The sequence below is a fragment of the Sinohyriopsis cumingii genome, chromosome 16 (assembly GCF_028554795.1).
Source record: "Sinohyriopsis cumingii isolate HCF-2022 chromosome 16, ASM2855479v2, whole genome shotgun sequence".
Lineage (NCBI taxonomy): Eukaryota > Metazoa > Mollusca > Bivalvia > Unionida > Unionidae > Sinohyriopsis > Sinohyriopsis cumingii.
Genome location: NC_142976.1, coordinates 19,410,060 through 19,430,815, shown reverse-complemented (window position 1 = coordinate 19,430,815; position 20,756 = coordinate 19,410,060). Strand labels below are relative to the sequence as shown.

Below are 20,756 nucleotides of genomic sequence, written 5' to 3'. Positions count from 1 at the left end.
ATTTGTAGAGCGGAATCTCAGGGAATAGAGAGAACAGCAGGCGGCAGAGAAAGAAAGAGTTAGACAAGCTGAGAAAAAGAAAGAGTTAGACAAGCCGAAGATAAAGAAAGAATCAGACAAGCCAAGGAAAAAGAAAGAATTAGACAGGCCTAGGAAAAAGAAAGAGAAAGAGAAATCGAGTTAGCCAGATTGCAGGCTGAATAAAGCACCAGGGAGAGAGAACATACGTTAGCCATGGAGAGATTAAGGATCGAAGCGGAATCTAGAAGGGGCCAAGAACTGAATGAACATTCAGGACCCATAAGCGAAAGATCAGAGGATAGGTGTATCATCCAGATAACAATGACGATGTTTAACGACAGATATGAAATCATCAATAACTTTTTAACTCAGTTTGAATGCTGAGCGATATGAGAGTGCACACTCTTGTCCAACCATCTGGGGTGGCAGGGATCACCCCAGCACCACTGACTTTAGAAGAGCTAATGGTTTGTCAGGATTGTCGCACGACTTCATTCTAGGATGTAGGTATGTGTTGCCACAGCCTAATCCTATGACGTATACACACCTGTACACGTGGGGTCCATAGAGATGAGGTCTATGAAGCGAAGGTCAGGGTCGAAGCCGCTGAACCCTTTGACTTCACCCATAGAAAATTTGCTACCTGGTGAATTAAGGAGACTTCAAGAGGAAGATTCTACCCTTAACAGGATATGTGGGCATGCAAAAGAGGTGTCCATGCGGAACTAGCCAGACGGTGAGGTACAGTTCATGCTGAAGCGGGGTATCTTGTATCGATACACCCGGAAAGGATCTGAGAGGTATAAGCATGTGATTGTATCTTGATCTATTCTAAGAGAGAAGAAGTGCTTAGGCTAGCACATGAGAGTCTACTTAGTAGTCACGTGGGCATGGCAAAGACGAGAGATAGGTTAGTCAAGCCAAGTACTACGAAGGTGAAGGAACAGAAGTTTTAAGTGGGTGACAAGGTGCTGCTGTTGTTACCATTGGAGCAAAACAAACTCCAAGTATCCTGGAGGGGACCATTTGTTGTAATGGAAAAGAAGGGTGGACAGAACTACCGTGTCTGAGTAGGAGATAAAGAGAAGTTGTACCACGTTAACCTTCTGAGTTCGTGGTTGCTACAGTTGTGACTGAAGAACCCGACGACAATGGAGGAGAGGTGGAAGCACTTCCTAGTTGTCCTAGGATGAGGGATGAAACCTATTTCTTGACTTGTCCTTAGTTTTACCAAGTAAATTGAATGTTGTTGTTGTTTAACATGTCTACATTTGTTGACACTGCTTGCATTGTAAATTTTTTTAAAGTTTTGATTTTCTATTTAGCAGAGACGTATCACAATATATTCATATATCATTGCAGCCTAACTCTTGTTTCTTTTGTAGACAATTTTTAAGTCCTTGTAGAAAATAATTTCTTACAACTTATCATAATTTTTCATTGCAACATAATTTAAGCATTCTTATTAACAAAAGGCTGTCAGAAGATACAGAAATTTGCTTGCCTGCAAATATATTATTTTCACATTATATGCCAGAATCAACATAAAAAAACATTTAAAGGAGGTCACTTTGACCAATGTTTGTTACTGTACCTTGCTCAGTTTAGCCATAAAAAGGAGTTATAAGTGAACTGATCCTATCAAGATGCTTTAGCAAAATTTGCACCAACACAAATTTTTTATGATTAAATCCCTATCCCCAAGAACTTAACCTCTGGGTCATATCTTTGAATCTATTAAAATCCCACAAATAACTATATACATTCAAGCTATACATGAAAAGACAAATTTATGTGACTGCCTCAGTGGCTTAAGTGGTTAGAGAAGCATCAGGTTGCAGGTTAGAATCCTGGCCCACTCATACCGATGACTTATAAAAATGGTACACCTCACCTGACACTCAAGCATTAGGAGGTTAACGTTAGGACTGGTTGGCCTGGTGTCAGGATAATGTGACTGGGTGGGACATGATGCTACATATCTGCATCATGATGCTCTATTGTTAAACATCACTATAAACTGCCACACTGTAGACATCATAGTGATATGACTGAAAATTGGTAAAGCTCTGTTATAAATCCAAATCACACACACACACACACACACACACACGCAGGCAACTAATATTGATCCCATGATCCCAGGGTCTATCCATACCCAAAGGGAGTCTATTGAGATCACCAACCTACAACCACCTATCTACAGTCAAACCCACTTATCTCAACCTCAGTTATCTTAAGTGTTTTGGTCTGGTCCCCAAAAAAATGTCATTATTATCCTAATGTTTACCCACTTATCTCAACCCCAGTTAAGTCAATAACCTCATTATGTCAGGCATAAGTTTCAGTCCGATGTAATGTGGACCCGCTTAATTCGACGACATGCAACTTTTAATGTTCATCTCAGAGAAATTTTACAAGAAATTATCCAAAGTTTCTGCTACTACCACTATCCAGCTTTTCCACTATTACCGGTACCTCACACCGGCAAGGATGGAAAAAGTCAGTACAAGAACAAGTTTTACCAGCACAAATGCTAATCAACCAATCTCATCATTGCATGGCTAATCACTTGCATAGACTCGACAAAATTAGGTTGCAAACAATACTTTAGAGTAAGGAAACTGAATGAATACATTTCTGACCTTTCTTGGAGCTGCATTCATAGTGGACAGCATCACATGTCAACACATGACAATATAGCTCATTCCACACAGCATCACATATTTTATTTACTCAGTAAATTATCAGGGCAGCATCATTAAATGTTGCAAAAATTACCAAATTCGTTTTACACTATATATTTACAAAGAATCAGGTACTTTTGGCTACATTTAATGATGCTAACCTGAAAATTGCCAGTTTATAGAAAAATTCACAATGCTTTTGTGTAATCACATTCCAATATCATCATGGTCAATCACAATAACTACGATTAAGAACTTTGGTTCAGAGTTCACTTGTAAATAGGTAAAGTATTACCACGTTGGAGCAAGTGTGAGCCTTCAAATTTAGCATGGTTAGATCGCGTGACTTACAATCGTCTATAAATAGAAACCAGCAAATTCCAAACCAAGCTGGCACCCCGCCCACCAGAAAAGATGTGGTTATTAATTTGTTTTGAACAAAGAGTAAATAAAAGCACAAATAGTATTTTTTTAAAATCATAATTCCCAGTATTTTTTTTAATGAAGTTGTCCATCGCTGTGCCATGATTACAAATTGCTGAATGCAAAGGGGACGAAGCAGAAAGTGATAAGAGTAATGTCTGTGAAATAATGAAAATTGCTTTCATTTGTATTGTTTTATCTTGAATCGAATATCAAAGTCTTGCAATCCATGAAAGTGATATGCTGACTCTCCTTCTGGTCACTGATCAAAGTCTGGACAGATAGGGAACTACAACTGTATGAATAAAATCTGCTTCTTAGAGAATTTGATGTTGAGACAGTTAACTTTAAAGACTTTAAACACTTTTTACAGTTTGTTGGTACATGAAATATTGACAGCCACATCTTTTTCTCCGGTACAGAGGCAGATTTTATCGGTAAAAACCAGTATACCGGTGTAAAAGAACCCCTGATCAATTTTCACACACAATTTTGCTCAGTTACATTTTGCTACTAGTTAAAGTCAACAATAGCAACAGAAAATACTTTTCTTTAAAGTACAGTGCAACATGTACATGTATGAAATTGGCCCAGATTCTGGTCAGCGTGAGAAAACCATTGCCTTGCTGATGATACCAAGAGCATGAGGCTATCACAAGGAAATAAAAACAACTTTAAACAGTAACTTAAGTTTTGCAAAACTGTATGACTTGTCACTTAATCACATTTAAAAGACCTCCAATTAATTAATATTTTCATTATAAAAATAACATTTGTTTTAGAAACAAAACTCCTCATTTTCCGTGCTTTAGTTGCATAATCATTGTTCTGCAGTTCATTTGTCAACTGAACCCTGATATCTCGAGACCCAGTTAGGTCGACAATTTTTTGACACCCCAATGTAATCGAGATAACTGTGTTTGACACACACACACAGAGATAGATATATATATATATATATATATATATATATATATATATATATATATATATATATATATATATATATATCTTCTAGGCAGAAAGAGGCAAACTTATACATGCAACTGACAATAATAACCCTGGGGTTCATCTATAGGAATTTAGTCCTTGGGGTTCTTTATCTTCATCTTTATAATATTTTCTCAATTATCGTAAGCCCAAAAATGTTAAATGTCTGCAACTGCTGAGTCCAGTTTATGTTCTAAACTGATCCATGATGAGGTAGCCTGTGAACCAATGCCTCATTGGCAAACTAAGTGATTGGAACTCAAATCTGGATTAATTGTATGGTATAAAACACAATGCAGATACATGAAATAGTGGGTCACTACCACTGCCATGTTTCTTTTGATCAGGGGTCTCAAACACGCAGCCTGCCAATCCGTATCCTGTTGCCCGCAAAATGATTGGCATCACAATGTGTCATGAAAGATAACAAAGTTGGTGCGGCCCACAGGCCATCGAAAATGCCCTCATGCGGCCCTCAGGGTGGTTTGAGTTTGAGACCCCTGCTTTTGATCCATACATTTTTATCCTTGTTTCTTTATTTATTAATTAATTTTGGAAAATACAAAAATAAAAGTGATATATCTTTTTATGGAATTAAATAGCCATTGTTGGGTACTTATCGAAGTGCAAATCTTGCCAAATCACTCCAAAAGTAAATAGTGTCGTAAATTTTACAGTCACTCACAAAATAATTAGTCCAAAGGACTTTATGCTAATTTTGTGAGTGTTTAGGTCAAATTTACACTGTGATAAATACCCAACTACAATATTTAGTCCATGTAATTGCAATTATCTTTCATTTCTGTCATCCAATCAGCAGATTTAATTAATAAAATGTTTACTATAAGGTAGAATGAGGTTTTCTTTATTCCCTCTTCACATGGCACCACAATACAAAGCCCAATCCATTCCAGCCACTTCATTGCCATATGGACTTATGTTTATCACAAGTCTTGGCTAGCAAGAATGACCTATCATATAATATAAAAAAACATAACACAAAAGTTTATGAGGGTCGCAGCAAATCTTTATTGCAGATATATTTTACATGCTTAATATTCCTTGTTCTTGCTTTCTATGCAAATAAATCTTTCAAAACAAAAAGTTGCATCAATTTTTAGTGAGATCCACTGCACCTAACTCATATGAGCATGACAAGGAATAACGGTCATTTTGATTCTGCAAACATTGTGTCAAAGCAAACGTTCTAATGAAGAATGGCTCAATAGTTTACCTCTCCTGTTTTCTATATAGTAATAGTTTATTTTTGAAGATTGAAAAGTCCAATATTATTGGAAACGTATCTTTATCATGCATGGCAAAAAAGAAAACAAGCTATAAAACCAATCTGACTAGCTGTAATGTTTATATTAATGTGTATTATTGCCATATATTATTTTTATTCTCTCTCTTATTAAAAAAATATTTCAAGGTATCATAATGTAATTCAGCTCTGAATATGTGATGCTTACTGAGATGTTCTTGTGTTATGTAATTCATAGCATAAACTGTATATGAGTCAGTGGCCCTAGATACTAAATTAAAAGTTGTCAAAATCATAATAATAGAAGTTAATGCTGACTTTATTTCTTTTAATTAAACATAGTGTATGGTGAACAGATCTTCAAAGGGAGATAAAAAGTCTCTGACAGTCAAAGTATTATTTTACAGAGTCAGTCAATACTATTGTAAAACTCCATCTAGAATACGACTATTCTTCCTGCACACTGTGGCATAATAATGACAAACTCTTCCATTATGCTTTGATTCATACAGGTGTACATACATTGTGAAATCACAGCATCATGAATACTCAATCTCTTGGAATCTGAAAAAGAAATGAAAGAACAATACATGCTATTGCTGGACACCTCAACTGTGTATCAATTCTTTTTTTAAAATCATTAATAATTTGCTAACTACTTGGGTTGGATTAAAAATTTCATTAATCTTATAGACCTTTAAAAAAATGTGTAAAGTACCTTGTATAAAAGAGACAAGGTCAGAAACTTCCAAACACTGTTATACACCTGACCCTTAATCTCCGACAGACCTCTTATGTAGTAAGATAGACAGAGTCCAGTGTCAGGAAGGATCACAGAAGTAATCACGTAGTATGATTTTTTGTTTCCTTCAGAGTATTGATTCTTTTCAACATTTAGCTTGCATCAGCCACCTGTGCACTGTACATGTATACATGACATCACAGTCCAATGTACACGTGCTTAAGACATCACAGTCCAATGTACATGTGCATAAGACATCACAGTCCAATGTATATGTACATAAGACATCACAGTCCAATATACATGTACATATGACATCACAGTCCAATGTACATGTGCTTAAGACATCACAGTCCAATGTACATGTACATATGACATCAGTCCAATGTACATGTACATAAGACATCACAGTCCAATGTACATGTGCATATGACACCACAGTCCAATGTACATGTGCTTAAGACATCAGTCCAATGTACATGTACATATGACATCACAGTCCAATGTACATGTACATAAGACATCACAGTCCAATGTACATGTGCATATGACACCACAGTCCAATGTACATGTGCATAAGACATCACAGTCCAATGTACATGTGCATAAGACATCACAGTCCAATGTACATGTACATATGACACCACAGTCCAATGTACATGTACATAAGACATCACAGTCCAATGTACATGTGCATAAAACATCACAGTCCAATGTACATGTGCATAAGACAATGAAAGTGACTTTGGAAGAGACATAAGCATGATCATGAGCAGTGGAAAATAACTGGCTACATTTGTATTCTTTTAATGGATGATGCAACATTAAAACAAACAAATGAAAAAATAACCCATGGCAAAAAAATAGGCATTTATATACATACATGTATATACTGAACTTAGACACAGAGACACAGTGATCCCATTCAAGAGTGCTCTCAAAACTCACTTATTTTGACTGCAAGAACAAACTTAAAGACCTAATAATGTTTCCTACCTTAAATATTCTCAGCATGTTTTTTTTTTGTTTTCTAATTTCATGGCGTTTGTTTTTGTAATCATATGTTTTTTATCTTATAGGTGTTGTCTAATGTTGTAAAGCGCTTAGAGCTTCTAAAGATTAGGCGCTATACAAAGTCCTCATTATTATTATTATGTATACATCCACATATTTGGTTTAACTACATGTCAGCACAATACAGGCTATAACGTGCCATTTAAATGTTATGTTCTAAAAATGTAAAAGTACAAATTTCAAAAGCAAACAACTTTAGGAGGATATACCCTTCTTAACTATGGTAAACAAGTAGTCCAGCAAGATAACGATAAACAGTAAAGATCTTTATAAGTGTTAAAATCCTTCAAATATAGGGTCAACAATTTTAAATAAACCACATTTTTTAATAAAGTATCAGATTTTCTATGGTGGTACATTATCAAAAAGGATCTTAACTGAGTTCACATAAAAAAAACTAATCTCACATGAAAAAGGAGCTGCATCAGAGAGCTGTTCATACAAAAATGTGACAGAAAGTTGTTGCCATACAACAGATTACAGTACTTAGAAAATATTCTTTATAATACCAGGTGCATCATAGCTGGGGTAAAGCAAACTCAGTTTTTCCCATTTCCTTGCTCCACCTTACAAATATACCTGGTGCATATCAACTAACTAATACATTGTTTTCTGATCGTTTTCTCATGCTGTCTTTGGCAGCAAAGTTGTCTGCCAAAACAATGTTTTCATGCCTCACTTTAAAATAATTTTATTTTTTATATTTGGACACAATTGCAGTTCTCCAGTAAGGCAAGGCAAAGAAACTGGCTTTACATGTGCTGTTGTAAATCTGTAGAACCATGCATCACTATTCATTAGGTCTATGATACTCACCATGCATCACTATTCATTAGGTCTATGATGCTCACCATGCATCACTATTCATTAGGTCTATGATGCTCACCATGCATCACTATTTGTTAGGTCTATGATGCTCACTATGCATCACTATTCATTAGGTCTATGATACTCACCATGCATCACTATTCATTAGGTCTATGATACTCACCATGCATCACTATTCATTAGGTCTATGATACTCACCATGCATCACTATTCATTAGGTCCCTGATACTCACCATGCATCACTATTCATTAGGTCACTGATACTCACCATGCATCACTATTCATTAGGTATATGATGCTCACCATGCATCACTATTCATTAGGTATATGATGCTCACCATGCATCACTATTCATTAGGTCTATGATGCTCACCATGCATCACTATTCATTAGGTCTATGATACTCACCATGCATCACTATTCATTAGGTCTATGATGCTCACCATGCATCACTATTCATTAGGTCTATGATACTCACCATGCATTGCATCACTATTCATTAGGTCTATGATGCTCACCATGCATCACTATTCATTAGGTCTATGATGCTCACCATGCATCACTATTCATTAGGTTTATGATACTCACTATGCATCACTATTCATTAGGTCCCTGATACTCACCATGCATCACTATTCATTAGGTCTATGATACTCACCATGCATCACTATTCATTAGATCTATGATACTCACCATGCATCACTATTCATTAGGTCTATGATGCTCACCATGCATCACTATTCATTAGGTCTATGATGCTCACCATGCATCACTATTCATTAGGTCTATGATGCTCACTATGCATCACTATTCATTAGGTCTATGATACTCACCATGCATTACTATTCATTAGGTCCCTGATACTCACCATGCATCACTATTCATTAGGTCTATAATACTCACCATGCATCACTATTCATTAGGTCTATGATGCTCACCATGCATCACTATTCATTAGGTCTATGATACTCACCATGCATCACTATTCATTAGGTCTATAATACTCACCATGCATCACTATTCATTAGGTCTATGATACTCACCATGCATCACTATTCATTAGGTCTATGATGCTCACCATGCATCACTATTCATTAGGTCTATGATACTCACCATGCATTGCATCACTATTCATTAGGTCTATGATGCTCACCATGCATCACTATTCATTAGGTCTATGATGCTCACCATGCATCACTATTCATTAGGTTTATGATACTCACTATGCATCACTATTCATTAGGTCCCTGATACTCACCATGCATCACTATTCATTAGGTCTATGATACTCACCATGCATCACTATTCATTAGATCTATGATACTCACCATGCATCACTATTCATTAGGTCTATGATGCTCACCATGCATCACTATTCATTAGGTCTATGATGCTCACCATGCATCACTATTCATTAGGTCTATGATGCTCACTATGCATCACTATTCATTAGGTCTATGATACTCACCATGCATTACTATTCATTAGGTCCCTGATACTCACCATGCATCACTATTCATTAGGTCTATAATACTCACCATGCATCACTATTCATTAGGTCTATGATGCTCACCATGCATCACTATTCATTAGGTCTATGATACTCACCATGCATCACTATTCATTAGGTCTATAATACTCACCATGCATCACTATTCATTAGGTCTATGATACTCACCATGCATCACTATTCATTAGGTCTATGATGCTCACCATGCATCACTATTCATTAGGTCTATGATACTCACCACGCATCACTATTCAATAGGCCTATGATGCTCACCATGCACCACTAATCATTAAGTCCCTGATACTCATAATGTTAAAAGTTCATTTAACTTCAAATAAGTGATGAAGTAAGATTTAAGCTGTAAAAATCACCCTATTTTAAAAAGCAAACTGCAAAAGCTCAAGCCATCAGCATGAAAGAGATGGGTTCATTGTGAATAATTCTAAAACGTCTATCCATTAATGTCCAGGTTACATATCTATGAAAATTTTGTTACTGGAGAATAATGTATTTCCCAAGAAAGACCAAGAATGGATATGATACACCTGTCCAATATTTACCATTAAAGGTATATTATACACCTGTCCAGTATTCACCATGAATGGTACATGATACACCTGCCAGTATTCACCATGAATGGTACATGATACACCTGCCCAGTATTTGACAATGGCACAATATCAACCTGCCTAGTATTTACCCCAAATTGTACATGAATGGCACAATATACACCTGCCCAGTATTTACCATGAATGGTACATGATACACCTGCCCAGTTTTTGTCAAGAATGGCACAATATACACCTGCCCAGTATTTACCATGAATGGCACATGACACACCTGCCCAGAACTTACCAAGAATGGTACATTATAGACCTGCCCAGTATTTACCATGAATGGCCCATGATACACCTGCCTAGTGTTTACCAAGAATGGTACATGATACACCTGTCCAGTATTTACCAGGAATAGACCATTATACACCTGCCCAGCATTTATCAGGAATGGTACATGATACACCTGTCCAGTATTCACCAGGAATGGTACATGATACACCTACCCAGTATTTACCAGGAATGGAACATTACACCTGCCCAGTATTTAATAGTCCCATATGTTAATAACTTAAATTTGTGTGCAAAACGTGGAACAATCAAAGTCAGGCAGAGCTGGGTAAATCAAAGAAATGTCTGTTGAAGAAACAACAGTTGTTACCCTTTGTTGCCCTGAATGATAATGTTTTAACTATCTTTAGTAAAAATTATTGCGTAATTCAAGATAAGTGGCAACAGTTGTTTAAAGTTGGATTTTATTCTTGGTAGTTGTAATAGTGTGGAACTCAGACTCCTTTCTAAAGGCAAACTCTCGAAATGATTCAGTGAAGAATGAGCCATATGCAAAGCAAACCTGGCAAAACCAAATTTTTTAACTCCTGGTTGAAAGAATTTTACCTTATGAAGTACAGCACATATAGTAAATACCATATTGACATTGTTGATTTTGTAATGTACAACATCCATCAACATAGTAACACCACCCAGCATCAGGAAAATGCATGAATGAAAAGCTCATTCCAAAAGGTAACTAACATGTTTACACCTTATAACTAGTGTGGCCATTACATAATTACACATTATAACTAGCATGGAATTTGCAAGTTTACAGATTAAAACTAGTGTGACCATTACAAGTTTACAGATTAAAACTAGTGTGACCATTGTACACTTACAGATTATAACTAGTGTAACCATTGTACACTTACAGATTATAACTAGTGTGACCATTACACACTTACAGATTATAACTAGTGTAACCATTGTACACTTACAGATTATAACTAGTGTAACCATTGTACACTTACAGATTATAACTAGTGTGACCATTACACACTTACAGATTATAACTAGTGTGACCATTACACACTTACAGATTATAACTAGTGTGACCATTACACACTTACAGATTATAACTAGTGTGACCATTACACACTTACAGATTATAACTAGTGTGACCATTGCACACTTACAGATTATAACTAGTGTGACCATTACACACTTACAAATTATAACTAGTGTGACCATTGCACACAGATTACAACTAGTGTGACCATTACACACTTACAGATTATAACTAGTGTGACCATTACACACTTACAGATTATAACTAGTGTGACCATTGTACACTTACAGATTATAACTAGTGTGACCATTACACACTTACAGATTATAACTAGTGTGACCATTACACACTTACAGATTATAACTAGTGTGACCATTACACACTTACAGATTATAACTAGTGTGACCATTGCACACTTACAGATTATAACTAGTGTGACCATTACACACTTACAAATTATAACTAGTGTGACCATTGCACACAGATTACAACTAGTGTGACCATTACATGTTTGTTCCTCCCTCACAGTAATGCAGATGCAAAAACATAATTTTCTGTGCTGGAAAAAATTAAATAAGATCTTAGGGAAAATTTCAATAACAATACTAATAGTCTCTCTTTGAGTGCAAAGATGAACTGTAGTGACACGTGCATCAATTCAATCACAACCACCCACACTGCCCCGACTTAACTACTGCAAGCAGTAAGGACTGCATCCAATTAAAACATGCAGAGAAAATGGCAAAAAGTATGGATAATGACTTTGACTTCATGGCAAGCCACAGATGGCTTAGGAAGTGCTCTTTGTCAGATGTCCCAGACTTTGACTTCATGGCAAGCCACAGATGGCTTAGGAAGTGCTCTTTGTCAGGTGTGTCCCAGACTTTGACTTCATGGCAAGCCACAGATGGCTTAGGAAGTGTCTTTGTCAGGTGAGTCACAGACTTTTAATCCATGGCAAGCCACAGATGGCTTAGGAAGTGCTCTTTGTCAGGTGTGTCACAGACTGCAAATATTATCATCTTCTCATTAGTTTTTTCTTTTTAAATTTGTAGACCCATTAAAAAAATCATGTTTGGTAATGATTAACTTTTGTGAATTTATTTTTTACATTCTATTGTACAGTAACTAACACTATTTATCTACCTATTGATCAATCAACTGATCTACTTAGCAACAGAGGAAAAAAATTGAAAACGTAAGTTCTGAAGTTGTTTTATGAAATGAATGTTAATAGTTTTTAAGGAATGCAATCTCATTTAATTTTCAATGAACAATAAAACTAGAGTATCTAATTCAACAAAAAAACCAGTGATGTAATACACAATGTGTTTGATGTGATGTGATGTGATTTGGATTTTTAATGTAGCTTTAACAATGTTTCAGTCATATCGCTACAATGTCTGCAATGTGGCAGTTTATAGTGATGTCTAGCACTGGGGCATCATGCTGCAGACATATAGCATTATGTCCCACAAAGTCACATTATCCTGACACCACGCCGACCAGTCCTAACACTAACCTCTTGATGCTGAGCGCCAAGTGAGGCAGCTGTTAGTACCATGTAAGTCTCTGGTATGACTCGGCTGGGGATTGAACCCACAACCTCCCTCATCTGAGGCAGACACTCTAACCACTAAGCCACCAGAGCAGTCACAATGTACAGAAACCATGTAGAATAATGTTTTTAATGATCTCTTTAATATAATTTATCCTAAAATTAAAGATAATTTTTGAAGAAAAACAAACTACACCATTATAAAGAGATACTGATTCAGTTAATATCAACACGATTATAAAACAAGTATTTAACAATGTGACCTTCCACCCTCATTCAACCCAATACTTTCATCTCCCTCCATTGAATTCCATCCCTTTATTAGCTTTTTTTATAGGTCTCTTAGTAAAAAATCGCGTATTGTGTGGTCGACGTTTTTGGACCTCTCTTTTGTGCAAATTATCAAGGGAGTGGTGTAGCTTGGAAAAAATATTCTTGTTCTGATTCATTTAAAAATAGGTCTTTTAGATCCATTTTATTAGTGGAAAATAAAAAATATTTGAAGGTAAAAGAAAATAAAAATCAGGCTTGAAAAAAATTGGTTACCCCTCTGTATATTAAATGGTGAGTCCTTAAGTCTATCAACTATTTTCAGTTCGGAAGTGTATTAAATGTTTCAAAGAAAATATAATTTCAAGTCATTTTGTAACGGCTTATATGAGTATATAACCAATTTTCAATTGTAGGACTGTCACACCACTTTTTTGGTCACATACACTTAACCCCTTGGGACCTCAAATCATACTTTGCAAAAAATCTATCTGGAAGGTTGGCAGGAATATAACTTTATCTTTTATTCTAATTCCTTTTACATAATGTCAACATTTTTACTTTTATATTTTGTCCTGTAAGTAATATTTACATTTATCTGTAAGTGTTTATATTCCTGATAATTGTGTGCACTTCTTCATTTTTATATTTTTCAAACTTAAGTTTACCCAGCTTCATATTGCCAATATTGTGCTGAGAAACTGTAAATCACTACTACATATATACACATTATCTGTCTAGAGGGGTGGGTAAATATTGTAGGTATGATATTCGTTGCTTGGTTCAGATTTTTCATTCATTTGTTTGCGCGTTGAGTTATAAAAAAAGGGATAACAGTGGAACTTGTTAGCTAAATCATAATTAATACACAATAATGTAAGACCAGCTGTATCAAATTACCTGCAATTAGGACACGTGAAGAATACAGTCTGTCCCTCATCTGCTGACCTGGTCTGCTGAGTGGTGTACACCATCTTCTCATTGCCACATTTTGGACACTTCCTGTCTGCCTGAAAAATTCATGATATTGGAACATATTTTTTTTATACATCTGATCTAAGATAGAGAAACTTCATACAGTTTATAAACTGTAAAACTGAACAAATGATAGAAAAAAGAAAAAAGTTTGTTTTATACAAATGTAATTGTTAAATAGATATCCAGTGAGTTTGTGCACAATGCTGAGGGCTAAATTCCATTTGCCTATAAAGTACATTATTGTGCACCTCAAGTCTTTACCATCAACCATGTTGCATCCTTTTTCTTGTGGCTGAGTAATTGGCCTCATTGGTTGGGATGCTGATACATGAGAGCTAGGCAATAGCTGCCACTGGCATGGGAATGATTCCTGCTTGGAATAAATTTTAACTCTCTAAACTGTGTGTGTGCATATATATGTATATACATACATTATATATATTATATTTGATTCATCATTAGGCATTGGCAAGTCAACAAATGTAGACATCAAAAAAAATAAAAGACCAATGGTTGTCTGTACTTATTGATACAGCAGACCTAATCTGCTCTCAACACATCAAAATATTAACAGGTGGATGATGCCGTATTCATGTGGTTCTCAGACATGTTGGTGCATGATATAATACAGTGAAATATTCATAAGTCAATAGATGTATTCATTAATTTATTTCATCCATCATTGAATATACATTACAATACATGTACAGGTAGCAAATATAGTATGATGACATGGTACAATACAAATGTACATGATTCAGCAATCTGGAAAATTCAGTAATCTGAACATATTCACTGAGAATGATTTTTGTTGTTGTTGTAAAGTTTAGCGCCACTTTTCAGCACAAGATAGGCTATACATGGGGCCAGTATTAATGGTGGAGGAAGAACCCGGGAAAACCCCGGAAAGAACCACCAACCCACAAGAATCTACTGGCAAGCTTTCTCACATACCCACAATAGCCGAATCTGAGACTCGAACCCACGCAGAGGTGAGATGGCAGTGATCCGTAACAGAGAGCACTTTAGACCACTTGCCCCCCCCCCCACTGGGAATGATGATATCCAGATTAACCTGGTTCCAGTGTGTGTGTGTGTGTGTGTGTGTGTGTGTGTGTGTGTAATGTCTCACAAGATATCAGCAGCAAATGATTTTGTTATGGATTTCTGCCCAATCTGTGTGTGTGTGTGTGTGTTTTTATTTTGTTTATCTTATAAGAAAACATATTTTTAGCATTCACTGACCTTACATGGCTACTGCATACAGCATGCTCCACTGCTTAACATTTTTAAATCCAGGTGATACAAAGTTGCATATTTTTATAATGCTTTTGGCAAAACACATCACCGAGGCCTCTGTCAGACTTCAGCCAAAGGAATAGCTCTTTCCACTTTCTCATAAAAGCTGTTTTTTCAGTCAGGTTCCATCATTATTATCCTTGGATAAGGTGCATAGTGCTTTAAATTCTCAAACAGTAAAACTAAGACATACTTTTTACTAGGCATACATTCATAAGCCTACCAATTGAAACACTTATCACTTTATAATAATAAACATCTTTACTGAGAAGCTAATCTTTGAAATTTACTATACTACTGTTAACTACTGCGTTTCTGCACAACAATTTACTCAGCTGACTGTGAGCAGTATAGTCTACACAGAGAGCTCAGAAATGCTTAATTACGCGTATTTGGATGCCAATTTCTGATCTGGGATGCAGAAAATCACTGAGGCAGGAGTCCTCCGTGCCCATGTAATAGGTGTGCAGCAAAATTCAAAGACTTGCCAGTCCTGCTTCATCCACCTGCTTTGTGGGAAAATGTGTTGATCAATTGGCTGTGCTGATATTGACAATGGCAGAATTCAGTGACTGAAAGACCCCTTGATGTACATGCATGTTGCCATTATAAGAGTACATCAAAAAGAACATGATGCAACAGCTGGGCAGCAAGTTCAAAGGCTTTGACTGGCATCCGGGTGAAAAACATATTTATATTTACAGTGACTGAATTCAATGTCAGAAAGACAGAGATGTACATGCGGTCATTTATAAAAGTACATCAAATAAACAACTTTAGCTTTCGTTACTGTGTTCATTTCCGAATGTATCAGAATAAGTAGTGCACGTGACCTCAGAATCAAATCATGTTGAGACTTAGACAAAATGCCATTTGTAAATTTGGATAAGTATTTTGGGGTTAAACAGCAAACTTACAAAGATTGTAACAAGATTCAAAAGAGTGCTAAAGCTGCTAGAATTGATAGTTTAGATAGGGCAGTAGCTAAGTGTAAGAAAGTGTGTGATGCCTGGCTTAGTATTTGGAATAAGTCCTTACTTGGACTGACAAAATTCAGTATCACTCTGATGGACAAACAAGAGCTATTTAAGAAGTACATTGACCGACCATACTTTTTTTAGTTATAGTGTTGTTGCAAAATGTATTCATCAATACATCAGTAGCTAGGCCTAGTTTTGATATCAATTACGTTGACAAACAAACTCTTGCCCATTCACAATCATGTTTTGATAGCTGATTGACCATTAACCCTTTTCCGAGTAAGGTAGCAACTATCAATTTCCTGCATGATATCCTTTGATCATAAAACATACAAACATGTGTTTTAAGATCAAAATCGGTGATCTGGATATATATTAACTGCCTCTTGTACACTATTTCATCATAAAATTAGTTTGAAACTGTAAGTGAACCAGTAGGCCTAACGGGAAATAATGGCGGACTTTGCTAAGTCTGGGATGTACCAGTTTATTAGAATGTCTGTTTTCGTAAATCATCGGGCAAATATTTTCAGAAACATATACAAATCTTTGAAAGCAGAGCCAAGGTATTATTTTATTAAAAATTTAACTTTAAAATGCAAATTATATAGGTCAGAAACGTATGGGACAATGCTATGTTGTGGAATTCGTGAGATGCACTTTAAGGTCTGAGCTGTTTTCTGACTTGACATGTATTTGCGAAAATATGGGGGAAAAAACAGCAAATTAAATACTATTTAACCATTGCCTAAAATTACTACAAGCACGTAGACAAATAAATAAAGCATAAATTTGCAATTCTGTCAATGGCCTGTTGTAATGAAGCTGTATTATAGTGAGTGATTACATTACGAAAACCCTTATATCTAAAAATAGATGCACTCACGTCTGTGTTGATTCTGTAGGAAAGAAGGGACTGCAACTTTTGATGGTGGAACTCCGAGACTCCTAGTTTTAAAATCCTAGCGAGACCTCTGCTACAGCATAGTCAGTGAGAACTCTATTGATTGTTTGACAAAGAAACCATGTGTAAACAAGTCCTAGTCACTTCTGAATGAAGTTTAGTCTGCGTTACTTTTATTGATTGTTTGACAAAGACATAGTGACCTTTGATTTTTAGTTCACTATATATATATATATATAGATATGACAATTTCAAGGAAAAGACAATAATATTTTGGTATATCCTATGACCAATGTCCAGTACTGTTGCTCATAACAGGTGTTGGTCACATGTGACTGCTCAACATACACACATACACACACACACACACACACACACACACACACACACACACAATGTCTGTTCTTATCTCATCATTGTTAGAACTAAAATGAACTAAATAACCATCAGAAAATGACAAACAGCAACCTAAGCTTTCTAATTTTGAGATAATGTCATTGTATTTTTTCAATATGCAAGAATTTACTGAGATTTTCTGTGAAAAACTGGTGATGTACTACTACTAAATGGATATTTGCAGTTGTGTAACCAGCATTAATATTCTCAGTCTCAAATTAGCAGTATTACCTTTCTAATACAAATAAAATTGACTGTACACCTTTCCCAAACATTTCTTAAAATTTTGTGCAAGATGTCATGCCATATGGCATAATATCACAAGGACCATTGGAATCAACCTTTTCAACAGTTTTTTTTTTGTTGATGAAGTAACTCAAATAATTGGAACATCAACCAATCCAATACTTAAAGCATGGTTCCTTCTGCAAGAAAATGTAAACATTTCATACCTGCAGTCTGTAAATATATATACTTACTGTAGGTCCAGTGATTTGAGACTGCTTTTCTTTCACCATCATCATAGCCTCTGGATGATTGAATTCTACACTGGAATGGATTTCTACACCATCAAAATCTGTGGTTAAAACAAAAAATTATCTCATCAATATTTCACTGCTTAAACATTTTTTTAAATGCCTAGACTTGTCAATTCTACACAATATCTACAAGACTACTACACAATACCTACAAGACTACTACACAATATCTACAATGAGAATGAATTCAAAGCATTTTAAGTGAATGAATTAAAAGCATTTTAAGTGAATGAATTCAAAGCATTAAAGTGAATGAATTCAAAGCATTTTAAGAGAATAAATTCAAAGTATTTTAATATAATGAATTCAAAGCATTAAAGTTAGTGAATTCAGAGCATTTAAGCAAATGAATTCAAAGCATTATAGAGAATGAATTCAAAGCATTTTAAGAGAATGAATTCAAATCATTAAAGAGAATGAATTCAAAGCATTTTAAGAGAATGATTTCAAAGCATTTTAAAAGAATGAATTCAAAGCATTAAAGAGAATGAATTCAAAGCATTTTAAGAGAATGAATTCAAAGCATGTAAGACAAAGAATACAAAGCATTTTAAAAGAATACATACAAAACATTTTAAATGCTTTGAATTTATTCTGTTAAAATCTGTTCTTACTGACAAACACATCTTAACAGCATGTTTTTACATCAAAGTCCAATTATGCAGTCACATGGCCTGGCTACTCTAAGCTCTGATAATCTCTGATAGTCATGCTACTGGATTTGCAACAATTGATTAACCTCCAAAGACAGGAACAGGAACAACTGCAAATTGTGCAATCAACCAAGTGATGTTTTTTTTAGGGTTTTTGTTTCTTAAATGTACCCCAAAAACAGTTTTGCTGAAACTTCAAAGAAAACTGATTATCTTTGAAGCACTTACTGTTCTGTATAAATACTAAGCAAATGCAGACACGACTTTGGTCTTCCATAAAAAAAATCTGATTTTTTTTTTAAGGGAGGGTCTCAAAGGGCAGCACCCCTGATTTGGGGGGGGGGTCAAATGCCCCTGTCCAAAAACACATTTAACTCTCATAAAAAAATGCTCCTGGTGCAACTTATGATCATAATATAAACCAAAATAATCATTTGAAAAACTAATATATTTATCAAAAATGTTCAACTTGACTTTAATAATTTCACAATATTTATTGTCACATGAATGTTTTCTCCAATACTATTGATGCTGAAGTTATTTCATGTGCATGTCAGTGTTCACATCATAATTATATCACAATAATTTCTAAATTTTTGCAGCAAATATACTATACTTCTCTCTTTTTATATCAAATCTGTAAAATAAACATCCAGGTACATCAACTATATACAAATAATTCCATACATTCACTTGTCTTTTTCTCCATTGGACACAACCTGTTGAGCTCTATTTGCAGCTTTGGCAAAGATTTCTTTAGTCTTCCTTTTGGTCAATACTGACTTTTTTGGCTCAATATGCAATCATTTCTTTTCCTTCTCAATGAAAGCCTTTTTCCTTTCAAGCTGGTGCTTGTATTGGTGACATGAAGTGTGCATATACTGACAGATGGCTATATATGTTGTTCTCTCATGCAAGAAATCTTTCTTCTTATAGTAATTAACAGCGTTTTTTCCAGATGGATTCTAAGCTTAAATTTTTCTGCATGCAGTTTCTTTTGTAGGTGCTGTTCCAAACTCTTCCAACCGAGATTTCTGTAATTCAGATCTTTCTTGCAGAGGTCATAAAATGTCAGTCCTCTAGCACTGTTTTGTTTTAAACTGACCAACTACATTTCCGTCAACTTTTTGCTCCAGTCATTCCCATTTCCATACATTTTTTTAAACCTTTATCTAAATTTTTTGTGTCATGGTCTCTCTCAACAATTAAGCATGCTTCTTCTTTCCACTGCCATCAGTTTCCATTACACGAAAATTCATTGGATGAATTTAAACCTTTGACCAATCAGAATACTCTGTACGAGAGTCATATGCTAACTAATACATGGAACAAATAATTTACAAGGGTCACTGCAGAATAGGACTGGACAGATCGTTTTTTAAAAACTGGATAGGAGACGATATAAAAAACGGACTATATCAAGAAAAATCTGAGTCAAGTCAGGAGAAAAATTATGTCTGCAAATGTAACAACAACAAAAAATTTGTCTACATCCAATCAATGCTCTACTACAGTTATTTGATGTTACCTCTGCAATAACAAACTGGCATTTGTTTGGTTCTCGGAAGTTTGCATTTAGCAGTGACTTCAATAACACAAGAACCCTTCATCAAAGCAAGCCGACTACAATCTTCAATGAAAACAAAGCACCTTTCCTCAAAGGAAGTCAGCACCAAACTTAAATAGAAGCAACGGAAGCTGATCGGTTGTTGCATTTTCCAAAGTGATTCAAACACTTTTC

The 20,756-nt window shown here is 35.3% G+C and overlaps 1 protein-coding gene across 3 annotated transcripts in view; it reads right to left on the bottom strand.

Moving 5' to 3' along the window:
- Window positions 1–5,126: 5,126 nt before the first annotated feature.
- Window positions 5,127–20,756, bottom strand: part of LOC149780027 (DNA-directed RNA polymerase I subunit RPA12-like) — a 47,205-nt gene continuing 31,575 nt past the window's right edge. For all 3 annotated transcript variants that reach the window (XM_089936782.1, XM_089936784.1, XM_089936783.1), the window contains 3 exons: window positions 18,303–18,400; window positions 14,167–14,276; window positions 5,127–5,949 (listed from right to left, as the gene is read on the bottom strand). In XM_089936782.1, the coding sequence (XP_089792908.1) occupies window positions 5,925–5,949; window positions 14,167–14,276; window positions 18,303–18,400 (233 nt within the window). In that variant the 3' untranslated portion in view covers window positions 5,127–5,924. The remainder of the gene's footprint in view (window positions 5,950–14,166; window positions 14,277–18,302; window positions 18,401–20,756) is intronic.